Source organism: Macadamia integrifolia, chromosome 5 (genome assembly GCF_013358625.1).
Source record: "Macadamia integrifolia cultivar HAES 741 chromosome 5, SCU_Mint_v3, whole genome shotgun sequence".
NCBI classification, from domain to species: Eukaryota; Viridiplantae; Streptophyta; class Magnoliopsida; order Proteales; family Proteaceae; genus Macadamia; species Macadamia integrifolia.
The window spans coordinates 39,269,715-39,296,972 of record NC_056561.1 but is presented as its reverse complement, the minus strand read 5'-3'; the positions used below and the strand labels follow the sequence as shown (position 1 = coordinate 39,296,972).

The following is a 27,258-nucleotide window of genomic DNA, read 5'->3' as shown; positions in this document are numbered from 1 at the left end:
GGTGAGAGTGTGAGACTGGGATGGATATACTACGTGCGTGTTGAGTTTTATCTCCCCATTTTTGTTCCTGGTGGTGGACTGATTTTGTGGATGGGAAGGCTCTGAAGAAACACAACCACCACTAGTTTCAGAATCAATCGACCCAATGCAAAGATCCCAAATCCACACTCACCTTCTTAGGATATTCTCTTCCATAGCTCCTCAGATCTCTGTCTTCCCCTGGAACCATTAAAGCATGTCTCCATCTTCTCACCTCTCTTCCATCAGAAACGGGTTAGCAGTAGATACTGCCCTACTTCACAACTCTCATCTGCTCCATGGTTGCAGACACCAATCACCTTTCCTCAGCTCCCACCAAACTCACCTCTCCAAGAGAGAGACTATACACCTCAAATCTCAATTACCCAGATCCTCACTTCCCATACTGAGACTAAAAAGTTCCAAACTCCTCCTCCTCCCCACTTCTGCAACCTTATCATCCTTTGCTGAAGCTGAGGGTGAAGAAGTATCCCAAGAGGGTAAAGAAGGCCATGGGGATGCAAAATCTGACGACTTGTTGGGTATGGCTAAGGCCTTCAACATCTCCTCAAGCACAGCTTCTGCAATTTCTATTTGCATAGCCTTTGCTGCTCTTGGCCTTCCTTTTTTCATGACTTCTATGGGGAGAGGAGTAGCATTGAAGATTAAATTTCTTTCTTATATAACACTATTGTTTGGGTTTTACATGGCCTGGAACATTGGAGCTAATGATGTTGCCAATGCAATGGGCACTTCAGTTGGTTCCGGTGCTCTAACAATTCGGCAGGCGGTGCTGACTGCAGCAGTGCTAGAGTTCTCTGGGGCAATGTTGATGGGTACCCATGTGACTGGTACAATGCAGAAGGGAATCCTTGTTGCCAATTCTTTTCAGGGGAAGGATTCATTGCTCTTTACGGGTTTGCTTTCTTCTCTAGCTGCTGCTGGTACATGGTTACAGGTCCATTCCCATGATCTTCTGTCATTATCTTCTTCTTTCCATACATTTTTTTTGTGTTTCCAGAGCTCCCCATTGCAGATCATTTTCATCTTCCACCACCTGAGTAACTAAAATGCTGAACAAGGAATTATTTGGAAAGATGAGCATTTAGTGTAGTGAAGGAAAGCAGGCCATTGAACTAGTCCAATTTCTAACCATGACACCTTCTAAGGGAGCTTTTGGAGAACACCTCGAAATTGAATCATATATTTGTTACTCATATAAGTGAAGCCTCAAGTTCAACTGTAAGGACTAACCACCAGCATGACAAATATAAAGGGTTCAACTTTTAGACACCCTAGTATGAATTTGTTGTACATGAGTTCATGTTGACAAGAGAAACCCCACTCTTGAGTCTCTGTTCTTTGCCTAAGTGTCTTCAGATATGTCATTTTTGGAAAAAATTATCGATCATATTTATTTGTTGGGTGAATAGGTTGTAACTATGTAATAAGCAGATCTACTAGAAATAGGGCCTACAACCAAATAATTCAGAAGGTAGTTAGGAAAACTATCAGACCAGCTCATATCATGGGGAGTTTTGGCTGCTATTCATATTAGTTATAATTTTGAACATGACTAGTTTTTACTTTACTCTTACTTTAATTTGGCTCAGTCTAAAGCTCCCATAAAGTATGGTAGAATGTTTTGAAACAAGAAAGGAAGTGTCAGAAGTATGGCGTGAGGAGTTGTGGCCAGCTGTCTAGCGCAAGCCATGACTCCCCATAGGGGTATGCTAGTCTAACTATGGGTTGTCTGTAAATTAGAATCAGGTGTTAGTTTTATTTCCTATTTTATGGTTTCCTATTCCTATTAGGAGTTTGAAATTTCTGGTCTATATAATGAATGAAGCTGGGCAGCCCATCTCATTGATTGGGACTCCCAATTTTCCCCATCGCCTCTCTCTCTCTCTTTTTGCTCTTTATATTTACAGGAAGCATTGTTAACTTAAAGAGCTGATTGATGTGGGAGATACCAGCTCACATTGAGGTCTCCCCAAATAGAGGGCTGGACCTCTTGTAGTTAATCACCATTGGAAGTCGTTGCAGAATAGTACTTGGAAATGATACACATACGGATGAGCAGGAATCTTTGAAATACCACAGGTTACTGACCAGCTTAGAAATTGTTACTTCTAGTTCTGACAACACAACTTAAAGGCATGGTCTTTGTTTGATCTGGAATAGACAAATTGTGTAAAGACATACAACTACAAGATCTTACATGTTAAAGAAAATCAGATATCAACTACCTGCCAGTTTCCCCATCCTGCAAAGGCATATGTCAATTTACATGCGGAAGGATGGATTATGTTTATAATCTCTCTTACAGTTTCATAACTATGACAATCTATTGAATTTATTCAAGGGAAAAAAAGATTTTGTAAGATTCTCTAGTTCCAGTTCATTGCCGTTGACAATTTTTCTTGTCCAGGTTGCATCCTACTTTGGTTGGCCTGTGTCCACCACACATTGTATAGTAGGAGCAATGGTTGGGTTTGGTCTAGTCTATGGGGGAGTAGGTGCTGTATTCTGGAGTTCACTAGCCAGGGTAACTTCATCATGGGTCATCTCCCCTATCATGGGAGCAGCAGTGTCATTTCTCGTGTACAAATGCATCCGCAGGGTATGCTCTCCATGTGTATAAAACTTAAACTACAAAGCTTACAAACCATATATTCCCAATGGATCCTAGCCACTTTGGGAAATATATAAAGAATAGAAATTCACATGCTGACTATTCTTTCCTTTTTCCAGTTTGTCTACAGTGCTCCAAACCCAGGGCAGGCTGCTGCTGCAGCTGCTCCTATTGCTGTATTTGTGGGTGTAACTGGAATCTCCTTTGCAGCTTTCCCCCTCAGCAAAAACCTTCCCGTGGCTCTGGGACAGGCCTTAGCCTTCGGCATGGCAGGTGCACTCCTGGTCAGTAGAATTATCCACAAACAGCTTGGACACCTGCTTACGGCTGAATTGTCACAAGCAGAGCAAAAAGAGGAGCCTTCCCAGAGTAAGAATGTTGGATTCCTCTCTGACATTGCAGGCCCCAAGGGGGCTCAGCTGGAAATTGTCTATGGTGTATTTGGCTACATGCAGGTTCTGTCAGCCTGCTTCATGTCGTTTGCGCATGGGGGAAATGATGTATCAAATGCAATTGGCCCATTAGCTGCTGCATTATCTATTCTCCAGGGCAGTGCCAGTGGAACTGAGATTGTCATTCCAAATGATGTTCTTGCATGGGGAGGATTTGGGATTGTTGCAGGACTGATGATGTGGGGGTACAGGGTGATATCAACCATTGGGAAGAAAATAACAGAGCTGACACCAACAAGGGGATTCGCGGCCGAGTTTGCAGCAGCTTCCGTGGTTCTCTTTGCATCAAAGTTGGGACTCCCCATCTCTGCAACACACACTCTTGTGGGAGCTGTCATGGGTGTGGGTTTTGCAAGGGGACTTAACAGTGTACGAGCAGAGACGGTAAGGGAGATTGTGGCTTCTTGGGCCATCACTATCCCCGTTGGTGCATTTTTCTCCGTATTCTACACGTGGATCCTGACAAGGCTCTTGTCATATATACTTTAAGGTGTACTTCTGAAAGATTAGAAGGACAGATTCACTTTTAATATCAATTGCATAACTGATCAAAGTTGAAGTCTAGACTCTAGATGCGGGGAAATGTTTGCTTTTTATCCAAAAATTTCTCCCTGAAAGAGAAACAAAGGACTAGAAATGAGTGAATTATTTGTAATCTCTGGTTCTGAAACTATAAAAGATGAGGCTTCCAATTCTTCTGTGAAATTAAAGATCTCCTTTACTTTCATACAAACCGAATGCCATGCAAATGTACTCAGTTGCTGTACAGAAGGATTCAAGTAGTTTGGTATTAAATTTTGAGTTTAAAAAATCCAAGTTTCTTTGACAGATTCTTCTTTCAAATTATATTTCATGTTTAGTGAAAGTTTAAGTATGAGTTGTTTTCTGTTAATTACTTTACTATTTAATATTTATTTATTTTTTTTCATTGTTGATGCTGGTGTTTTTATGAGCAACTACAAAGTAGATGGCTGCCTTAATCTACAGCCCCACCTAGAAGAGTATAAAAACCATTAAGAAACAGCATTTTCCATCATCAGTGACTTCAACCCCAGTACCTTCCAGGTGGGAGACTTCTATAGTAACTTGGTGTACAAGTATGGGATACCTCTTTATTGGGGGATCTGTGATCTTATGAGGTTCTAAAAGTCTTATGTTAGTTGAAATGAGAATCGATAGTTGGTAGCTCCATTGAGATGCAGAAATGATGGATTCTGATTCCGCCAGCTTATCATGTTTTTCATGCTCCAGAAGTTGAATCATTATCTTTAAAAAGTATTGTCCTACAAAGGATACATGATAAATACCATCTATGTGTCCAGGTGCATTAAAAGAACAGAAAGTTTAGATAGATGAGTCTGCAGGAAGAGAAGTACTGCCCGAAAAAGGGAGGTTGGAGGTAGACAGGCAGCAATAAGAAAGGAATGTTACCAATTCTGCAAGAAGTCTATAAGCTTTAATCGAGTAATTTACTACTGTGAAACACTAGAAGGCAATCATATTTTGCACTTCATATAGCAACATTTCACCCCCAAATATCCATTTGCATGGTTAGATGAAGAAAGGAATTAATAATACAAATGCAAACCTATTTTTCATTTCAAACAACTATATCACCTGCCAGTTTTCTTCGAAGAAATGAGCACAAATCATGTACATATTTTCATGCACTCTTCGCGGTCATCGGCAAAGGACTCATGATTGCTCCCTGTAAAATTACACATCCTTGATTCCATAAATAGATATCCCAACAGTTTAAATCATTGAGGAGCAACTAGAAGAAGACTGTGTATACACAATCATAAGTCAAAGATAATCTGCAAACCCTATACAATAGATTCAGCCACCATTAGAAACATATGATATACACAAACCATTTCACTGCCATATGCTTTGTCTGTTGGAACATATTAAAAGAATCTTCAAGACATCAGTCTTTCATAAAGCTTCCCAGCAGCTGGACTGGGCTGCCAATTGCAGCTGAACATGATAGTATAGCCATTTCTGTGTGGTAAGTTGATTGTAACAGGCCAAGTTAAAACCAAATTTAATGAAGTTCTCTCTGGAATTATTTTCAATGTCGTTCATAGTAAGGAACTAATTTTCCCAGCAGGGAATAGATTAATTCATCTTCATGGTAGTTGAAGCTGACTTTGTGAGGTCTCTCTCTCTCTCTCTCTCTCCCTTTTTTTTTTGTCTGTTTGGGGGGAGGGGGGTGCTGGGAACCTTCTAAAGCAAAGGAGTGGCTCTGTTACTGGCTGATCAGAATGGAAAAACTGGGTAAGTGCACCATTTGGCTTGTGTGTCTGCTGACAGAATCACTTACCAGAACAATAATAGTAAGGGCGTCTCTGTCTCTCTCTGTCTCTGTCTCTCTCTCTGTCTCTCTCTCTCTCTCACACACACACACACACAGACTCCCACTGTATGACTAAATCAATAGTAACTAAGGCAAAGTTTTCCTACATGGTCTGCTTCAAACATTTTGACTGCAAGTGACCCTCTTCACCCACGTTGCTTGTTCCATCACCAGCTCACTTTTGAACCATTCCTTCGTATAAAAGCACCACGTTGTGGACAAACAATCACAATTTTGCGAGGCAGAGGAAGGTTTGAAAACTATGGATCATGTACTTATTCTATTTTTGAATAATTAAATATAGTATGCCCGGAATTAACATATTTTTGTGTTTTACTCTGTTATATCAGGCTAAGGCAGAATAGTAGACCCGTTACGCATATTAGTAACATAGCTAAAATGTGCGCGCTCATCATCTTTAATATGTTTGCTTCCAATAACTGTGGCCTCTTGGGAATCGATGCTATGGAACAAAGGATTACCTGGATCTACACCGACGTAGTGATAGGAAATCTTCAAATATTAAGATGCAATAGAAAGAACGATGGGAAAATCTGCCAAACTTTATTCCTTTTGAATCAGTTGGACTAAACTCAGGCTAACTCCCTCATACTCTGTTTTGAGTACGCATGTCGTCCAGTTAGATAATCGTTTTAGTCTTGATATGAACTTGAAATCTTAACACATTTGTTGGTCCTAATCACAACCAAATGACCGGAATGCAAATTACGGAGAGGGAGAGACAGAGAGAGACAGTAACACATTGACAACACAAGAAGTTCAAACCATTAAGCTTAACCTTAACTGCAGTCTTTTCTCCCTCTACTCCCTCTCAACATAGCATCAATGGCAAAGCCCTGAATTGCAAAGGCATATGTTAGATGGGAAAGAAAGATAGCCAACCAACAAGAATTTCCCCGCTTAGAAAAAATAATGAAAATGATTAGATCACAACATCGGTGCGCAGAGAGACAGAGAGAGGACCAGGCCCATCAGGGTATTAAAAATGGGGTCTAATTGGATGTATCCGTTGATCGATAAAATCAACTAAATCAGCTTGAAATCGGCCGGTCCCATTCCATTACTTGGGGTTAAGATAACATTGGGCTGATTCTGACGGATCGAAATCGGCCAATACCAACCTGGATCCCCATTCCGGACTTTTAAACTGTGCGTGTTCTGCAACTGTGTGGGCATACAGTAATAAAATTTGAAGTTTTCAAGAAGCTCAATCACCCTAAAACGGTAATGGATATGAAATTATATCATCTCCGTAATTCCTGCTCAGGATTGTTCACCTTTAAAGTGGGGTGTGATGTTTTTACATACTCATCTAGTTGACTCCCACAAGATAAAAAAAAAACATATCCCAGATTATTATTTAACCGTTTTTACCTCCCTTCTTTGGATACTTTGCAAGGGCCCGTCTCTACACCACCACTGATAAGGTAAACAGGCAAATGGGATTATGAAATGGGGAGGTATTCACCCTGACCTTCGATAGAAGCTATAAGCCACAGCAACAGATGCCACAGTTCCAATAACAGCAGCTGCTGCAAGAATATCACTTTGCTCCCATGTTTCTGCCCAAACTGTGAGCCTGCCAAACATATTCTTGCGCACATCAGTACCTTGTCTTTGTTTCTTTCCTGCAATTTCACTCTTCCCTTCTACCTTTTCATCCCTGCAACATGAAAACCCATTGGCACCCTGACAACAGCTCCCTCCATCTTTCAGATTGAATTCACCACTACTTCCTTTGGGTTCAGTCTCCCCTTTCTCCAAGTTCGTCCCATTATAAGCCATTCCACCATTTTCTTGATGCTTGTGTTCACGTTTCTTCTTTTTGGGTGAATGCTTGTGTTCACCTTTGTTTTCCTCTTCTTCATTGGACAAACCCATTTGACCCCTGCACATTGCAATCTAATTACATTGGTTTGTCTGTTTGACAATGAAGAAAACTACTGGAATTATCCCATCTAAAACTTTGCCGAGATAAATAAGAACATGGTCTAAACGATGAATAAGGAACCATAGAACTGGACCAAAAGTATCCAACACATATTTGACGAGTCATAAAACAAGTAAAATTGAATGTGACAAACAATAACCTCCTAGTTGGCTTGGTTGAAATATGGTCACTCAGAAGCAACATGAAACCTACTGCCCAACACATGTGGGAAAAATGGTAGAAATTTAGAATAGGGTGATCCATAAGATTGGATCCAGTATGTATCCAATATGATTGCTCAGAAGTAACTAGGTTTGGACTTCATAGATTCTGATTTTTTTTGATAGAGCTAAATAGATCATAGTGGTAGTATTCTGCAGTGATCAAATACATTTTATGTGACTAAAGCCCTTAGGGGTAATATGCAGAACAGCAAATGCATCCACCAAAGTCCAGTGTTTGGCTCTCCTGAGAGCTATAACTAATGGTAGAAATGCGACACATGGACAAGGACAAATGAACATGAACACAAACACCAAGAACTCTAGATAACACCAACCAAATTGCTATATCACCATTGAAAAATAAGGCAGGAGTATGAAATTAACCCATTTTGCACCACAGTAATCTCAAATGATCATGAAAAGAATGAAAAGAATGAAAACACAAGTAAAAGCTAGGAAGAAAAGTAGAGAACTATGATAGCTGAGTTATCCATCTTACTTTCATATAATAACTAGGGTAATAGAAAAATCATTGTTACATGATTCACTCCAGAAAGATTTGGATAGTGCACATCGTCTATGATCCAGTAGTCTATTTCTGTGAATAATAATTTATCATGGGAAAGAGAACAATAATTTATCATGGGAAAGAGAACCCCAAGCCACCATCCAAACAGTTGGGGGAATGTAGGAATATGAATTCAGTCACACATTTGGTTTGCTGTCAGATGAAGAGAAAAATACCAGATTTCCAATTGCCACAACAGCCAGGATCAATAACTTTTAGTTGCTAACTTTTTTTATGACAGTAATATACTCAACTGGTGGTCTATGCAAAACTCCACAGAGGCTAACCTAGCAATACTAGTATGACTTTGATATTTTGGCCTTATCATCAGAAACACACAGAGAAACTTCCGGATTTCTGCTCCCCCATATCATCAGGAAATATTGCAGGGGCCTAGTAAGTTAAAAGTTCAAATCTGTTGCAACCGGTATTTGTGTCTTTCTGATTCAGCTGCACAAGATGAAATTCTAATATTTTGTTCTTTAAGGAGTCGTCTACTTGGTTTACCAATCTCAACGAAGTATATAATTGGTTCAAAGAATGGAGACTATTTTTTACCTTTCTTTTTATCATTTAAAATATAACTAAAAAATTTCTCTCATTTTTTATTTATTTATTTATTTTTTTTTTTAAATAGACAAAGGATGGTCATTCTTGAGGACAACCAAAAGGAAGTTCCACTTCCATTTCTAGGCTGTTAAAATTCTCTCTATGTTCTGAAAAGTATTTACCATCCAAAAATAGGAAAAAACAAGTGGCTTTGTCTAAAGTGAATTTAAAACAAATTTCTCCATTTCCACCCATTAAAATCCTCGTAGCACTTGGATAATTGAAAAAATAAAACACTGACAATCTTCAGCTATCATAATGAAGACAAAACAAGAATACAAGATATTTTCTAAGAACCAACTGGATTACTACCATGCAACTCCTTATTGCATGAGAAAATAGAATACCATCCCAAGCTCCTGCAATTGTCATTCACTCATTGTCCTCTGTTTTTTTTTTTTTTTTCATAGCGAATCCAAGATTAATCCAATAATGGGCACCCATACCAGCATTAGATTTGAATCATTTGATTAGCATCCAATCAATGATCATTTTCTTTATCACCAGAATTCCAGTTTTATATGACAAAAGTCGACTCTGTGAACAGTCATTATACATCATGCGGTAATACAATGCTTCATAAAGACAAGCATTTTTAATAAATGCATAATAAATCAAGATTACCCATTGAATAACCCAGTTTCAGTTTCAAAAGTCACCTATTTAAAGCATTACCTCATTTGTACTATGACAGTTATAATGATAAAATCAAAATCTGACTCTGAATCCAAGTTTCAATTTAATATAACTTAAGATCTAGAGAGATATAGGAGTCCCATCAGCACCTAGGGTCAAAACTGATAGCTTCAGCTCCAATAGCTCTTCTACTGAATTTGGCTACCATAGATATGTACTCAAATCAAATTCAGAAATAAAATTTAAATTGAATATATTCACAGGCCTAAGGCGAAGTTGTCAAGGTGTCGCCAAGTCCTGGTGCCTTGGTCGCCTTGTGTCCAGGCCCCCTCCAGCACCTTGGGTCGCCTAGACGTGGTGACAACTGGCCTAAAGATGATATACTGCACATAACAGGCCCTATTCAGGTTCATTTAAATTGAGTTCTTGGCTCTGGGCAGCCCACCAATGAAGCTGTTCCTGCGCAGCCCAATATATGCCACGTGATAGGTCAGATGGGGTTCAGTTTTGGGGGGCAAGTAGACCCCAATGTCCCCTGCTTACATGTCAAATTTCAGCCCTAAATGGAGCCTGCCAAGTGACAAAAAAGAGCATTGAAAGATTCAAGACTGTGGGAAAGTGAAAAATAGTGGTTGGAGTACCATAAGCGTCGTGCATGGGTATATATGGGGATGCATGCAATTCACTGGAGGGTATTTGAATTCAGTATGAAATAATTTGACACATGGTTTTATAGACCATTTCCTCTCTATCCACCTGTCAAAATTACCACATCATCTATCCACGTGGATGATTTTCATCACCTCCCTGAACTTTTATCATCTCAGCACAGAGTCATCTACGAGGAACCGTGGGAATTAATTTTCCTTATCTCCATCACAAGCACGCAGAAATGTAAGCTTTTCATAATGGGATATTAATGAAATAAATGGTTTAGTAGTAGAAACTCTGATTATGAAATTTAAACCAACCATAAAATACCACACACTGTTTACTAACAATACCGAATCAGAATATGTCAATATATTATAAGTAAATCAGCCCAGCTGAAACCACTTAAGGTAACACACATACAGACAGTCAAAGTCTAGGAAACCACCTGCCTACTGGTATTAGTTTGTTCCCTGTGAACAATGTGTTGAGTTGAGGAAGAGTGAAGCCTGACTGCACTAAGCACTAAGTTCTTATAGGAGAGAATGATGCATGTGGTGTAGATTGGCGACAATGACCTCAGCTGGCTTAATAGTTACTACTCAAGCAATTGGCAATCTAAAAAGTCTCTTGTTCATTCACTTGTCATAGCTAGCAGTATGAAGGTATTAATGACGACCATGGTTTATGCCTCTATCCAGTTAAATCTATAAAAAGGTCGACCTCATTTGGAACAACAGTATGCGTATCAGATAAAACTTTGGGAAACTACTCCTCTTGCATTTCCCTTAAGTTTATCACCTTAACTACAATTGCTTTAGTTGTGCCTTCACCAGCTTCAGTTGATCAGAGAAGCCAGCACCAATTTATTTTCAATTGAACATAACATAAACCTTAGCCTGGCATTTTCTCAATAGAAGAGTACATAAGTGAAATTGACAAATTCACATACCTCCATAGCCGTTCTACAATCTCTCCCTTTCCAATATGCTGCTCAAGCAGAATGGGGACATCATCAGGAGTAACATAACCATACCTGCAAAAAAAAAAAAAAAAAACTCTCATCAAACAACAGTAATATATGAGAACTCGTCAGACATAATCAAATAGTTGATTTCACGTGAATGTTTAAAATCTGGAAGACAAAGTGGAGGACGGAGGGGAGGCAAAGCAAGGAATCAATGCATGAATCTTACCAATGACCAGTAACTATTCCCTCGGAATTCGAACTGAAAATTATCAAGTTCCCAGCATATTTGTGCCCCCCAATGTGAGAGCACGGACTGACGAATACCTTATCATTAAGCCCTCGTGATTCAGTCTCCTCTTTAATCTTATCTATAAGAACCGGACCACAAACACCACATCTCCGGTCTCGACTACCATGAGAGCACACAAATATGTGTGAGCCAGTTAAGGCTTCAGGAGCTCCAGAAACCCACGTAGAGCCTTTCACGAGCACATCCTCAACGAAATTATCAGCGTCAGAGTGTGTCAAACCCCTTCATCAATTAAACCCCAAAGAAAAGGACGATCCTCAGGAAAAAATTAACTCGAGTCAAGAACATTGCAATTGGAAATTTAAAAAAAAAAAAAAAAGACTTCTACTTGTCCTGACAGTTACCTATATCGGACCATATCTGGAAAAATCAAGACATCCCCATTTGTAGACTCTGTACCATCCCGCCCCTCACATATCGTCAAACGAATCTGTCCATGTACACCACCAAAACCTCACTACCACATTTCCTGAGCTCTAATCGACCAGATCATAGCTACCTAGAATTCAAGAAGTAACATATAAAAAAAAAATAAAAAAAAAATTAAATAGGATCGGAACCAACCTTCCCTTGAATTTCGTTCTTACGAGATTTAAGAGCGGCAGCGAGAAGACTGGGAAGTCGATCGAATTCAGCAGCTTCTACTCGAGAAGGCCAGCTCTCAGCATTCTTGTAGCATAAAAACACATGGCGATCGTAGGGATCAACAGTTCCGGCAAGAGAGCTCTTGTACATTTCAGGTCGCTGGAATCCATACTTCAAGTCTTCAGCGTCGGTAACGCTAACGCCTCCGTCGATTTGAGACTTGGAAGGATCGACCGTAAGACCATCATGATTTCCGGAGAAAGAAGACTGATCTTCTCCAACACCGGCCATGGTAGAAACTAATGCTCGCAGAGAAGTCGGAGGACGAAATTGAACAAAGCTGAGAAATAAGCTTGGGCGAGGGAAACCCAAAGAAAAAAGTTTCATTCCGTCTGTAAATCTTGTCGGTTGAAATATATAGGTGAGGTCGAGTACTCAACTGTGACGTCACAGGGTATGAAGTTGGAAAGGCCAATAATAATCCTTGCCTTCGTGGGCGGCTTTTGTAAGAAAATTACAGAACAGGTTCAGGTTCGAACCTTATTTTTGTGGTGGGAATGTTGGCCACGTAGTTACGCTAACCTGTAAGACCCATTAGCCCATTAGCCCATCAGAGGCCCCAATGGAGTTAATATTCCAAACCACCATATTCTATTGGCTTGCTGTCTGAAAAGCTAGTTTCTACCTATAAAATGTGGGTTCTCCGAAATAACGCTTGAAGAAAGTTTTCCTACACCTACACCCATTGTGTTGGGTTCATCTGTCATTTTAGGGTCCTAAAATATTCTTTTTTAAGACGAAGTCAATAAAAGCATTCATTTATTGGACGCTATCCTATCTTGTTTTTCTTAAAGCCTTGGTCAAGGGGTTTTCTTTCATCATGGTTAAAAAAAAAAAAAAAAAAACTTTGTACTAATTGAGAATATGTGTTTTCTTTAGTGGAATTCCTTATTGTCATATGGTGGAATAATAGGACAATTTCAAAATGTTTGATTGATAAAGAGGCAATCTAGATAGGTTACATGCAAGTTAAATTTTATACTCAAATTCAATTATATACCCTTTTTATGTATTTATCTACATTTTTCATACATTTGCTTATCTACGCACATATATATACGGAGGGTTCTATTTGTTTAATTAACAAATATGGATAATCAATAGGACAAAAGATTAGCACTTATACCTTAGATATCAACTGATCAAATTAACTAGTGGTGTGGTGGGTGAAATATCTATTTTTGGCACTCACCTACCGATGAGCCCATCTATTTATCACATGGTTTAATTCTAGATGAGGGTTTTGCAGCACACTTTCAATGGTGAGGTTGCCCGAAATTCTATTTGTAATGGTAGTTGGAATTAAACTTTGATCTAATGGTAGTTGGGTTTGGTAGGGACGTGAAACTGGGAGGGTGCACATGTGTGCAATCTATGCTAAACTTGGCATCCCTCCCACCCCAAAAGAAATAGAAACATAGGATAGGTTATGGTAGGCATGGTTCTAAAACTTGATATCAGATTGGATCGATCAATTTGTATTGATAGGAGCAAATTTATAAAAAATAAAAAATAAAAAAATAATTTTAATTAAAATAGAGGTAAAATTATCCGATCCATGCGAGTTGAAATCCGTATCAATTCCAAGATTACTAATCCATGATGGGCAGTTTATAAATTTGGGTGTCTGCACATTTAGTCTATTGCTTTATCCAAAGTGGATTTATTGGGTCTTATGCCCAAATAATACTATTCAAATCATATTTGTAGAGGGAGATGGAAAAGAAAGAAAGAATAAAGTTTTCTTTCATCCATGGTGAAACGAAGAATTTTTTTTAATCAGACGTTCAAAGGGAGGTATAGTTTCAAAAACCAAACAATAGGGATGAGAGTTTGAGATGGAACAAGCATGATTGCTCGCCAACGGTTACATAGTCACATGAATTCTTCCTTTCCTCCTAGTGAGGAAAACTTACAAATAAAATGATCAAGTTTTTCTTCATAAGTTAAGAGAGAATCTCTTCATATACCACTTCTAAGCAGTAAATTCTTGAAATAATGCCAAATGCATTTACCTTTGTATAATGAAGAGTAAAATTTTATTTATTTATTGTGAGAACAATAAGAGGAGTAATTATGAGATTCAAATGGTGAATTTTTCCCTTTTTATTTATTTATATATTTTATTAGAGGTGGGGTGGGAATACTTTATTCTGAAATTTGCACAAAGGGTTTATTAAGTGGACAATTACACAAGGCTCCCCCCCCCTCCATTCTCGAGATGGTTATAATGTATGTAATTTTACTTTGACTTTACAGAGAGATTGTTTCCCAACTCGAATTGTTGAGATTGCATGTTTCTACCAATTTAGTCCTCACATTTATTTGTGGTTCTAGACATGGAAGGGAAAGTGGGGGAGGGCTATGTGATAGGCAATTTGGGAGAGCTACATTGATTTCTTTCTCCTTTTGTGAAAGGAAACTTACATTGGATTGATAAATGAAATCTATCTCTCTTTCAATATATACCATATGAAGAAAATAGGAAAAATTACATGATTACCCACTTTTGGGTTTCTTTTTACAAAATTACCCATCAAAAGTTTCGGTTAACAAAAATACCCAAAATTAGGTTTCCCTTTACAAAATTACCCACTCAAAGTTTTAATAATAAAAAAAATACACATTATATGTGGAAGATGAAGAATCACTATTTTGGGTAGTTTTGTAAACCTAAACCTGATTTTGTGTATTTTTGTTAACTGAAACTTTGGGTGGATAGTTTTGTAAATCCAAACATAATTTTGGGTATTTTTGTTAACCAAATTTTTTTGTGAGTAATTTTGTAAAAGGAAACTCAAAAGTGGATAATCATGTAATTTTCCCAAGAAAATATGGATAGGCCCATTGTGCCTTTATCCACATGTCAAATTTCATCCAAAGTTCCACAAAGTACAACAATGATATAAAAAACCATTAAAATTAGTTTGTTAAAAATTATTTGAAAATAGATGGCTCATTAAGTCATGATACAAGAGGAAAATATGCAAATATGGGTAAAGAATTGAAATTTTGATATTCAATAAATACATGATAAATCTAAATCTTATTCTAATCTATTAAATGTTTAAAATTGTCATATCATACTTTTAAATGTCTTTACTAGGGTTGACTAGGCAAGGGGCTTCATTAGATGGGCTGTCTACAAAACTTTTTGACAAAAAAATCTTTTATGATGAGCAGTAAAATCCAGTAAGCATCCAACGGCTGTACTCCTTCCCCCCCACCCCCAAAAAAAGGAAAAAATTACATGATTACCTATTTTTGGGTTTCCTTTTATAAAATTACGAACAAAAAGTTTTGGTTAACCAAAATACCCAAAATTAGGTTTGGGTCTACAAAACTACGCACCCAAAGTTTTAGTTAACAAAAATACCCAAAATCAGGTTTGGGTTTACAAAGCTACTCAAAATAGTGTTTCCTCATCTTCCACATATAATCATGTATTTTTTTATTACTAAAAGTTTGAGTGGGTAGTTTTGTAAACCCAAACTCAATTTTGGGTATTTTTGTTAACTAAAACTTTTGGTGGGTAATTTTATAAAAATAAACCTAGAAATAGGTAATCATATAATTTTTCCAAAAAAAAAAAAAAAAAACTACTCCAAGATGAATCTCGAATGAGTCCAAAAAAAAAATTTTTTTTTTGTCAAATAAGGAGGGTCCAATCAATTAACTCAGCTGGAATCGACTTAATCCCTAGAAACCAACATAAATAGGTCGATTCTGATCCAAACCGGCTTATTCAATCAATTCAGATCAATCCAATTCAGATTCTGATTCTTACAACCTTCTCATTCAGAAGGCATGAGAGAGAGAGAGAGAGAGAGAGAGAAAGAAGGAAAGATCAAAAATATTGTATTGTAGTCATCGATACGAATCTCTTCGAGTTTCCACCCCATATGCCATTTATTCCACACCATTCACGCATGGCTTGCAATACTAAACAACACTCAAATTCTGAAACGTAGGAATCACAAAGTGAAGCACTAATAGCCTTTTTGCTTTAGTGGTGATGGTACTTTCCGACCAACCATTAAAGAAAAATGTGCACAACAATTAGGATAAAGTTACACTTTCTGTGCTGAAAAAATTAGTGATGGCCCTAATACAAAAAAGGGACACTTTTTTGTCCAAGAACGATCTCTTCGCGACAAACAAAAGGGGCATGCAATGATCGTTGTGCTCCTAGTGATGACTTTGCAATAGAGTTGTTCGTACCTTGCACATGCAAAAGCCTCATATATTAGGTACGCCATTGATATTGGTGTTCCATGATACAACCATAATATGTCGATACCTTAACCCATGGACCCAAACCGATCCACTACCGGCCTAGTTCTGCTTTTAGTGAGTTGATTGCTCTTCAAAAACCGGAATGAGGTTGGGAGGAGAAAGCAACATACTTGTCATCTTTAATTTGTAGTTTTCGAAAGTTCCTGATTCCACCAAATGGGAATAGTAAGAACAGAGAATGAACCAATAGCCCATTTGATAATGTTTCTGCTGTTTCTTACATAAATTTCCGTTTCTAGAAATAGAAACAGAATTGAAGGTATTTGATAGTCATGTTTGTGGAAGTTGATAGTAACCAACCAAAAGAATGACCACAAGTCATTTCTAAAAACGGTAAAACAAGTAGAATTTATTTTGCCTGTGTAGTTTCTTGAATCATAAATAGGTAAAAATTTTTATTTTTATTTTTGAAAATAAGTGAAACCAAATAGTTCCAAGTTTCTCGAAACGTTATCAAATGGACCCAAGTACAGCATTCCCTTTGGCCACAAATCCAAGTCAATGGAGTTAATTACTGAAGTACCGCTAAGGTTATAACCCAAAAACAGAGACTAAGGGAGACCGACAACCATAGGTGGTCCAGGCTCGATTTGGTAGAGGTCGTCTGATACACTCATCATAGTCATCCACTAGCTTGCAAAACCTGGCAAAAACGAATCTCCTCTCTTTTCTTTTCATGTGTAGTTTTCTTTCAGCACTCTAGAGCAATGACTTCGACCCTATTGACATGCTCAGACGATAAAAAAAAAGCATAAATTTCGTCTCTCTCTCTCTCTCTCTCTCTCTCTCTCTGTCTAGAGAGATGGAGATCGTCGAGGTAGGAGATGACAGTGAAAGTGCCACAAGTAGCAGAGATGGAGGAGCGGGTAAGGATGTTTATGTCTCAGTTGGCAAAGATGACCTTGACGTCTTGAGATGGGCACTTGATCATGCTCTTGGACCTGGAAGTTGTGTATACCTCATCCATGTTTTCCCTCCTATTCATTACATCCCCACTCCTGGTAAGCTGTTCTTACAGGTCATATAGCTTTCTGTAGATTTCATCTTCTAGTTCCTTTTAAACTTCTTAACACTGGATCATCTTCCTCTGCAAGACTTCTAATGAACATGGTTGGTTGTGGACTTTGTGTTAGTTGGGAGGCTATCAAGGAACCAGCTCAGTCAAGAACAACTGAGGCCTTATATACAGGAAGAGAATGCCCGGAGGCAAAAACTCTTGCAGAAATATATTAACCTTTGCAGCCAAGCAAAGGTAACCACTTGGGTGCTTTGCAAAAACCCTGCAAATCTTAGAACCGATTCTGATCTCTTCTCAAAATTAACTGTCTCAGGTGGCGGTAGATACAATACTAATAGAGAGTGATTTCACGGCCAAGGCAATCCTGGAACTTATCCCTGTTCTCAATATTACTTCCCTTGTTATGGGAACAAAACGGCTGCCCTCAAGGTAATTAACCATGGCATAAAACTGACATGAAATTCATGAAAGCTTGGATTTAGAGACATTTATCATTCCATAGTTTTCAGCAATTAAAGTTTCCTGAGGTCCTCTGTCCTTGCAGCAGCTATTTTCTTTCTAACCCCCATTCATTTTGCAGGAGGTTGAGGAAGGGACTGGGAAAAGGAGAATTTGTCAAGAAGAATGCTCTAGACTTCTGTGAGATCGTCATTGTTTGTGATGGCAAAAAGGTTGTAGATATGCAACAAAGGAGTGGACTGGAACCTTCTTCACCAGCGTCAAGCAGCCGGAGACCAGAAATAGAACGACACCCAGAGCGGAACTTCTTTGAATGTGTTTGCTTTTCAGGGAAATTCAATTGAGTTTTATCCCGAACCTAGTAAGTTGGGTTGAAGCTTTGTTTTTGTTGTTGTTGCTGTATTACCCGGATTTACTACAAACACATCTGTTTTTTTCTTCTCTATATATATATATTTAAGAGGATAAAGCTTTGTTGTTATTGTTGCTGTTATTACTCGGATTTACTACAGACACATCTGCTACTCTCTCTCTCTCTCTCTATATATATATATATTAAGCACAGATAAATGTAGGACCCAGTTTCTCTTCTCCATTCACCAATCAATGGAGATCTGAACCCTTTAATTAGCATCTGGAAAGGTTATTAATTTTGTACAACAAGGGTGAGAGTTAATAATGGCACAAGAATCCAATTACAAAATCACGTCACCGGTGGAGTGGAAAGGAGATAGTTTCTTCTCCCTGTGAAGGAAAACTTGATCCTAAAATGAATGTGTTTGTCCGTTGAACTCTTATCATTCCTTTATCATGGAGAACAAAATTAACCATTTCATTTTCCATCACACATCCAAATCAACATACCACTGGGAAAACCGAGAACTGAAAATTAATGGAGATCAATGTGGCTATTCATCATCTTCATTCATTAGTTTGCAGTAGTAGGTTCAACCCAAAATATCCCTCCCCATGAGATTTCAGCCCTTGTAACCCTGCCCCATCATACCATCTAGAGAATCTGGAATAATTTTTGCCTTGCAAAAAATTAGAGGTATCATAAGTATTTTATACAAAATTTCTATGTTTCAGAGACTACCTAATCCATTGAGATTTCAACCCTTCCTCTAAATGGCAACCATCTAACGGTCTCGAATGGCTCTTTATCAAATCATAGAAAGGCTAGGTCATCCTTTGTGAGAGGTGAAACTAAGAATGGGAACCCCTTTTTTATGCTACATGTAAATGAAATGACAACAATCAGTGTAGAATTCCTCCACCGACCACCCTTCCCCAGGCACAAAATCTCTGCCTTGAGAAGGATATTATGTCGAAGGCTCTTAATAATAACGGTTCTTGTCCTAAACATAGGAGCAAGTAACAAAAATTGAGGATTTTTCTTCAGAAGACCACAAACAATCACATACCAGTGGTCTAGTGTAGCGCTAGAACTAATATTTGCATAGAACGAACTCTACCTTGACATTTATCCAAGCTCGCAAGGCATAGAACTAAATTTCCAGTTGCAGAAACAAGTGGTACTATTGATAGTGGATATACAAAGCAACTCAATATCGTGAAGTTAGTATTAAGTTCTGCAGCAACCGATTTAGAAGTCATCAAAAATGATTGAAAAGAAAAGCAACCTTATACAATGTTCTCTACAATATTTTCTTAAAATCTCGATATCATGGTCTAAATGGCAACCATCTAACACTTGTGCGCTTAATTTTAAATTCCCTGACAGCTTGCAGAAAATCCACATCTATTTGGAAGTAGCATATTCACCAACATTAGATTTTCCTTTTTCTCCTTTTTTTTTTTTGGGGGGGGGGGTGGGGTGTGGGGTTGTGGGGTGTGGTGGGGGTTACATGAAGGAATTCATCAACATAATCTGCAAAGTAATTTTCTTCAACTTAGTGCAATTTTCAGCACTGTACCATGCCTAGTGAAGTGTACACATGACATTTGGAGGAGCAGACTTCTGATTTCTTTGTAGTTGGGAGAAAAAAAAGGAACCACAGGACAATATCTTATCATGGAATTGGTACAGAAAGATACAACTACAGGAATCAAAAGAAATCAATCTCTAAATAATTACCTGAAGGCTTCACATCAACCCCTGGCATCTTCTCATTTTTAGGTGCCTTTGGCACATCTGACTTTTCTGGTAAATCCACCATGAATGGCTTTGGCACCCCGGGTGGATTGGTACACCTGATAAGTGCCCAATTCACACTCTGAAAGAATGGATGTTGCTTAACTTCTGTGGCCCCACGCCTGTATGCTAGACGATGCTGTGGTTCTTTCACAAGCAAACCTCTGATCAAGTCCCTTGCAGCGAAGCTCACAGTAGGTGACTCTGGAAATCTTAGGGGCTGCCCTACCACATTGAATAGTGTAGCACGGTTTGCTGACCCCTTAAATGGAGTCTTCCCAAACAAAAGCTCATATAGGAAGATACCAAAAGTCCACCAATCTACAGCACTGCCATGCCCTTCTCCTTTGACTATCTCTGGAGCCAAGTACTCATGTGTACCAACAAAGGACATTGATCGAGCACTTGTGGGTTCTGCAATAAGTTCTGGGAGTGGACTCACTTGATTGTAGACTTCAATCTTTGGTTTTGTCTTCTTTTCCTTCTTGGATTTGCTTGATAAGAAGCGTGGTACAAAACATGCTGGTTGTATGCAAGATGGCTGAATTATGCAAGTTGGTTCAATGCAAGAAGGCTGAGCACAGTAACCAGAGTTCTTTCCTGAGTTCATCTCTGTGTTTGAGGACTTCACAAGAGTTGGGCAAACTGCACATCTTAGAGAAAGATCAAAATCTGAAAGCATAATATGGCCATCATCCCTCACTAAAACATTCTCTGGTTTAAGGTCTCTGTAAATGATCCCAAGCATGTGAAGGTACTCCAAAGCTAGGAGAACCTCTGCCACAAAAAATCTGCATGATCATGATTGCAAGATTAGAAAACTCAATGAAAGCCAATACTGCCTCTTCTACTCTATCCTTCAAAAATAAATTTCCATGTTGTAACAAATAACCATTGCTTGTGACAGCAAAAAAGCATGAAATTGTGCAGGTTCAACTAAATAAAGATTTTGCTTTTCTTTAGGCAATATACACATTCATCATACAGCTGCAATGTACCAATTAGGAACATGACTGTTTAGTGATGCTTGCCTCAAAGGGGTCAAAAAGAAAAGGTGAATGTTAAGAATGAAAAGGATAAAAGCAGATCCAAGGGCAAAGTTCCAGAAAATTTTATTCTTCTACAAACTGGAATTTACGACTTTGCACGTAAAAAGTCTAATCAGGTATCACCACGGATCACTGATAAAGGAACCGAAATTCAATCAACATATCAAAATAAGGTGTTGATATCCCATATTGGGTTTAAGTATCAGAGATAGAGGAAGATGACATGGAGGAAGATGATATGGGACTACTATTTATAGCCTTTACAGAAGTAAGAAGTAAGCAATGTACGGATTTTTGGAACATATTCTAACTATGGGAGGAACAGCAGGAGTTTTGTAAGGGTTTCTAGTGTGAACTTGAATGAAATTAACAATGTTTGGAGATTCCATAACATGGACTAAACCCAAGTTAACAGGCACAAACAGGAAGCAATTTAAAAGAATTAACAAAAAGGTAACTGAAACCAGGCAATTAGAAGGAACTCAGAAGAAAAGGTAGTGGATACTTGTCAGAAATTATTTTTTTAGACGAAGTTTTGCCCCTAGCAAAGGGAAGAACAAGGTAAAGATTGTACCAGCTTCATATCTTGCATAAATTTCAAAATCGTACGTATTTTATGATATAAATTGGCACGAAGGATCCAAATTAGCAGTTATAGAGGTTCTAATTATATTACCATCACATTTCCTCAGGGCCTTGGTGGCAGAAAGTTATTCTTCCTTTTCCATCACATGTGAATACAGATGAAGGACCTTCAAGATTAGCGAAACTCATAGGCACTGGATAGAATTGATTCAGATTTACGTGTTTGTAATACACTCCTCTTCAGCAGAGAACCCTTAAAGCAATGACCACTTTTATTTGTTTCAAGAGATTTCTGTTACTTTACCAGCAATAAGATAAAATTATTATAATGAAATGACAAGACTTTGAATTATACCTAGCTGCATGCTCCGGAAAATATTTCCCTGGTTGTCTCTGCCGAAGTGCATGCAGGTCACCTCCAGGACAGAACTCCATGACCAAGCAGGAAAATTTTTCCGTCTCAAAGTGTGAATATAAAGTGGGGAGGAAAGGATGATCCAGGGACTGCAATATCTCTCTTTCTGTTTGAGCTCGCAGAAGCTTCTTCCTACTCACTAGTGCTGCTTTATCCATAACTTTCATGGCAAAATAACTTCTAGTCCCGCTCAACTCTGACAGGTAAACGCTGCCTATATCTCCACAGCCCAACTTCCTCAAAAGCCTGAAGTGGTTCAACCCCAACACCCCATCACGAGCTCGAAGCCGAACAGCTTGAATTGCTTCCCATCTCGTATCGTTTGCTTTGTGGGGTTTATTCATTCCACTGTTGAAACTACTTGAGCTGCTTTCCTCACTAACATCACTACCCGTGCTGCCTCTGTATATACTCGTCTTCCTACTCTCCATAATATCACAAGAGTTACTAACTTTGGCGCTTCCAGTAGATTTCTCCATACTGCTGACACAGTCGCTAATTTCCGTGGCTGCAGAACTGTCCTTGGCATCTGGGTTTTGAGTCGCAGTGTGGAAACTATAATCAGGACTTGGGCAGTAAGCGGTGGGTGATTGAGATGTTAATGATAGGTCCTGTTGCTCCATACTTAGTTTACTAGGAGCCGAAACAAATTCTGTTGGATTCGACGAACAATTACACGGGGAACTCTCAAGATCGTCAATTGGGTCTTTGACGCACGGTTCTGGCTCCGTGGAAGATTCAGTGAATACCTTCCCGGGAGAAGTTGTTTTCACCGTTCCGGTAAGAACATCGTTTAGGGCGACGACTGCATGTTGCTCCTTGTTGAATCTGAGAGATTTCTTCAAAGAAACAGATAACTCTTCCTTTGACGCCTCGTGACGCGGAGCCGTGGGATGGGCAAGAGTGGTCATGCCATAAATAGAAGAGACCCACTCGTCGGTGGACTGCTTTGAAGAACGTGGTGGAGGTTGAACACGGCGAGGATTGCCAGATAAACCTGTAGCAGAAGCCGAATCGTGAGGCTTCGACAAAGAACCTATTCTACCTCCAACCGATTCTCTTGAGCAGTTGGGAGCACGCACGGCCACACCGTAATTGAATTTGCCTTTGAGATGTTCCGGGCGAATGGTGGTCGATACATCCGATGTCGTAGCCATCAATCGCAGTAAACTGTCTTCCGACCGGAGGTCTCAATAAACGGATTCTGCTGGGGCAAAACCATTCCAACGCAAGAATTCAGATCAAGCACATCAAATCAAATCAAATATTCTCCCCAAAATTCAATTCTATGAAATCGGAGAGAGTCGTTACAGTGGCCACCGATTCGGACAGTGAAGTAAAATCCCGCAGATTACGGAACCGAAAAATCTCCAACCAAAACAAGACAAGATTTAGACAGGAAGATCCACAAGAACAATTAAGTGAAAATAGAAGCAGAAATTCTCAGTCAAAGAAGAAGACCAAAAAAACTACAGGATAAAGAAAGGAAAAGTAACAGTGAGGGAGGAATTAAAGCTACATTCATATAAGAAAAACTTTTAAGAAAACCGAGGATAACAAAGAAGCTTAGGAAGGAAAGAAAATAAGAAAGATTACCTAATCACAAAACGCACAGAGCGCGATCTTACATGACTAGAAAAGCAATGACGGAGGTTTTGGTAATCTTTTCCTACCTCGGATCCAATCTAAGGAAGAAGAAAGGGAGCTTCGCAGGTCCTGAAATATCTGTTATTCCATCGTTTATCGTCTCGAAGTTGAGACTTGAGAAGAAGCCAAACTGAAGCTCGCAACCAAAGCAACTCGTCTTTTTCTTGAATATTCCCTTCTTCCTCTTCTTCTTCTTCTTCTTCTTCTTCTCAGTAATCTAATCCACACTTTTCATACTCTTCTTGTTCCGCCCCCTTCCACTTCACTTCTCAATTGCAGAGAGAGAGATGTTTTAATGGAGGTTACAAGAACCACGGGACGGTAAAACAGCAGAATTCCAGCTCTTTCTCGTTCCTCCGTTTCTTTTCCGAGGGATGGACTGGTAGAAACCAAATCTACGATGCTTAAACGGTCGGGATTATAGTTAGAAAGATTCTGATTCAACAGTTTTGATTTGATTGGGATTATAGTTTTTCACTAAATAATAATAATCAGATCCACATGAGGACTACGAGTATCCCAAAGTAATTTATCTTTTTCTTTTTTCTGGGGTTATCGGGGAGTGGAGGTGGGTCACATGCGTGCACGTGAACAGGAAGGCGTGCATGTGGACTGCTGTCATGGGTTGGCGCAATATATTAACTTTACACTTTCACTGTATACCATTATTTTGGAATCTTCATTCTATTATGATTCAGATTGAATGAACCAAAATGATAAAAACATGTATAATCTTGGTCTCGTGACTCTCGTCCCAAATATCTTAGATAGAGTCAATTAGGGCAAAGATCCATGTAGTCAAACTCATTTAGCTTAGTTTTCGCTTCATTTTTTTTCAGTTCTGCACTAATGTTTGTTTCCTTTTTCATGTTTTGCATCTTTTAAGGTTAATATGAGACATTCCTGATTAGTCTCATATGAAGAGAAGAAGTGAACCAAACAAAACTAAATAAGTTAGATCGACCCCAATCAATCCATATTTGGGAGGATAAAAACAGAACTCAATGTATACATGGCAGATTATACTGGTTTGGTGAAGATAATCAATCACCCAATCTTGTAGATGATTAAAGGTTATAATAAAGGTAGACAACCCAGATGGGTGATACTAGTTTGTAGTGATTAAAGGGAGACAAGCAGGGACTTTAAATATCCCATCCTTAGAGGAGGTCGATAGAAGTATAAAAAAAATGATCTAATCAGGTTGTAATATGGATTAAGGTATGAAATAAAAACATGTCGGATGGTTTCTTTATGCTCACTATATAAAAAATAAGAGTCATCAATAGATATCAACTGTTTACAAAAAGTAAAAAGAAGAAATGGCACTAACTACAGCTAGACAATAAACCTAAAAAAACACAAAATGGCCTTTAGACCTAAAAAACGAGCCATTGGCAAAACCTATCACGTCTCGCTTCTGATTCTAAAGCTGCAGCAAAAAACCTTCAAATTTGATGGTAGATAAAGCAGAGGATATAAGATTACTTCATGAATCACAGCAATGCTCAAAAAAATCAAGAAATACAATAGGCCTCGAATATAACCCTGTTCAAGTTGATCATAGGTTTTAAACATATTAGATATCTAATAAAGCTCAACTCATATGGAACAAGATGAGACATCTGACTTGTCTATCCAGCTCTGCTTAGGGTGTCAAAATCCAATCCGAATCCGTTGATCCAAATCAAAACCGAACCTTTTACAAATTGAAGCTGACCGGTTTGATTAAAAATTGAAAACAGCTGAAATCGAAAACTGATAAACCTAAAACCAAACCGAACCAAAATAGATTACGGTTTCTATTTGGACTGATGTATCTCAAAAATCGATTCGGACCGACCGAAACTTCAGGCTTTGGGGTCGGGGACCCATTTTTCCCATATAATATATATATATATATATATATATGTGATTTTGTTAGCTAGGGCATCGTTCGGTCCTCTATGTATTTTCTCATCTTCGATTTCGAAGCTGTCTTCTCTCTTTCTCAATATCAGTTTCAGTCTTACAGTTCCGTCGCCATTAAAACTTAGGGATTATCTGCTCTGCAACACAGCTCTTTGACTGGCCAAAACGATGGCCACAGATTCGAAGGCTATGGATGCTTCCCTCGACGAAGAAACTAACGAAGTTCAAACCTCTGAGCACACTGAGGACACCAAGTCTCAACCTCAAATAGGAAGAGCTAGTCCTGGGTAATTCATTCTCTCTCTATCTCTCTCTCTCTCTCTCTGTTCCTTCACCCTTCCGCTTCTCTCTTCTTTGTCTTTGATCTGCTAGTGTATTTTCTTTAAATTTTTGTTGATAACAGAAGAAATGTTTTTTCTTGATTAAAGCTCATTTTACCATCTCCCTCTTCTTTGGGTACTGCTCATTTTGCGATATTTGGCGCTTTTTAAATGATTCATCTTGAATTCACTTGACGATGAAAGAAACACCCATTTTTCCTTTTAATTTTTTTTCTTCTCAATTTTATGTTTCTTGTATGCGAGAACCCATTTTTATTCTTCCCTTGTAACTGGAGATATTTCTTGGAAATGTCGTAACTCATCTTATTGGGGAGCCCATCTCTCCAAGTTTGCTTTTGGCTTCTGTTTGATAACCGAAGTTATTTCCTGTAGTTCATTTTTCCTTCTGATGATTTTTATCATTACTGATCTTATTTTCCCTTTTAAACCTTATTCACATGGTCAGCTTTTCTGGTTTGACCTTTGGAGATCTTAGTATTACGTGCCATTGCTCTGTTTCTAATTTTGTTACATCTGTATTTGCAGAAAGATTTTCATTGGGGGTTTAGCAAAGGAGACAACTTCTGGTTGGTTATTGACCTTATGCTTTAATTTCATTTTACCACCATTTTGGTCTCACACTCCTGATTTTGTTTTCATTTGTAATTGAGTGTTCCTACAGAACAATTCACCACGTATTTTGGTAAGTATGGTGAAATTACGGATTCCGTCGTAATGAAAGATCGGAGAACAGGGCATCCTCGTGGGTTTGGATTTGTGACTTATGCAAATCCTTCTGTAGTAGATGAAGTTATTCAAGAAACTCATATTATCAACGGGAAACAAGTACGTATTACTTTTGTTTCAAACATCTGGTTCGGTTATTGTTGTTGTATATTTCAGTTGCTTCATCTTCAATTGTCTGCTTTGGTGCCTATGATGGAAAATTTAGGTTGAAATCAAGCGGACAATACCAAAAGGAGCCATTGACTCAAAGGATTCTAGGACAAAGAAGATCTTTGTTGGTGGACTTCCTACAACTGTGACAGAAGGTGTGTTTCTATTTTACTTGTCTCAGTTCCTTTTTTTCTACTTATGGGACTTTGTTAGCAGAGTTCAATAATAGGAATCATGTTCATAGACTGAGTGCTACAGACCTTCCCCCCAACCCCCCCCACCCTAATGTAGGGATAGATTTGGCAACCAAACCAGACCCAAGACTGCAGGATTTTATAAACCAGAGAACAACCAATAATCACCCAAAATTAGGCAGCAAACAACAGTCCAGAAGTAAGAGTCAAACAGTCCTTGTAAACCAGAATTTTCAAACCCAGAATTTGGAATTTCTGAAATAGAGATTACACCAAACAAATAG

General features: G+C 38.5%; 5 protein-coding genes across 7 annotated transcripts; 3 read left to right on the top strand and 2 right to left on the bottom strand.

Annotated features, from left to right (window-relative positions):
- The first annotated feature begins 50 nt into the window (after positions 1 to 50).
- LOC122077818 (inorganic phosphate transporter 2-1, chloroplastic-like) lies at positions 51 to 3,933 on the top strand. The gene is made up of 3 exons (XM_042643713.1): positions 51 to 976; positions 2,450 to 2,641; positions 2,773 to 3,933. The coding sequence occupies exons 1-3, from the start codon at positions 236 to 238 to the stop codon at positions 3,592 to 3,594; spliced, it is 1,755 nt and encodes a 584-aa protein (XP_042499647.1). The 5' UTR covers positions 51 to 235; the 3' UTR covers positions 3,595 to 3,933.
- Positions 3,934 to 6,698: 2,765 nt separating this feature from the next.
- LOC122079912 lies at positions 6,699 to 12,370 on the bottom strand. The gene is made up of 5 exons (XM_042646698.1): positions 11,948 to 12,370; positions 11,728 to 11,813; positions 11,300 to 11,605; positions 11,056 to 11,139; positions 6,699 to 7,373 (listed from the first exon to the last, which is right to left on the bottom strand). Exons 1-5 carry the CDS (start codon positions 12,353 to 12,355, stop codon positions 6,950 to 6,952), a joined length of 1,308 nt encoding a protein of 435 aa, XP_042502632.1. The 5' UTR covers positions 12,356 to 12,370; the 3' UTR covers positions 6,699 to 6,949.
- Positions 12,371 to 16,963: 4,593 nt separating this feature from the next.
- On the top strand, positions 16,964 to 18,282 carry LOC122079389 (U-box domain-containing protein 52-like). The gene is made up of 4 exons (XM_042645809.1): positions 16,964 to 17,325; positions 17,458 to 17,576; positions 17,656 to 17,771; positions 17,923 to 18,282. Exons 1-4 carry the CDS (start codon positions 17,127 to 17,129, stop codon positions 18,143 to 18,145), a joined length of 657 nt encoding a protein of 218 aa, XP_042501743.1. The 5' UTR covers positions 16,964 to 17,126; the 3' UTR covers positions 18,146 to 18,282.
- Positions 18,283 to 19,688: 1,406 nt separating this feature from the next.
- LOC122079387 (protein kinase PVPK-1-like) lies at positions 19,689 to 24,018 on the bottom strand. Of its 3 annotated transcripts, XM_042645807.1 has the most exons (4): positions 23,602 to 24,018; positions 23,317 to 23,373; positions 21,946 to 23,209; positions 19,689 to 20,747 (listed from the first exon to the last, which is right to left on the bottom strand). In XM_042645807.1, the coding sequence occupies exons 3-4, from the start codon at positions 23,160 to 23,162 to the stop codon at positions 19,871 to 19,873; spliced, it is 2,094 nt and encodes a 697-aa protein (XP_042501741.1). In that variant the 5' UTR covers positions 23,163 to 23,209; positions 23,317 to 23,373; positions 23,602 to 24,018; the 3' UTR covers positions 19,689 to 19,870. The 3 variants fall into 3 exon arrangements, with proteins under 3 accessions (XP_042501741.1, XP_042501740.1, XP_042501742.1); XM_042645806.1 differs by lacking the exon at positions 23,317 to 23,373; XM_042645808.1 differs by lacking the exon at positions 23,317 to 23,373 and having other exon boundaries at positions 23,679 to 24,018.
- Positions 24,019 to 25,578: 1,560 nt separating this feature from the next.
- Positions 25,579 to 27,021, top strand: LOC122080230 (RNA-binding protein 1-like). The gene is made up of 4 exons (XM_042647170.1): positions 25,579 to 25,850; positions 26,430 to 26,470; positions 26,566 to 26,729; positions 26,836 to 27,021. Exons 1-4 carry the CDS (start codon positions 25,732 to 25,734, stop codon positions 27,004 to 27,006), a joined length of 495 nt encoding a protein of 164 aa, XP_042503104.1. The 5' UTR covers positions 25,579 to 25,731; the 3' UTR covers positions 27,007 to 27,021.
- The last annotated feature ends 237 nt before the right edge of the window (positions 27,022 to 27,258 follow it).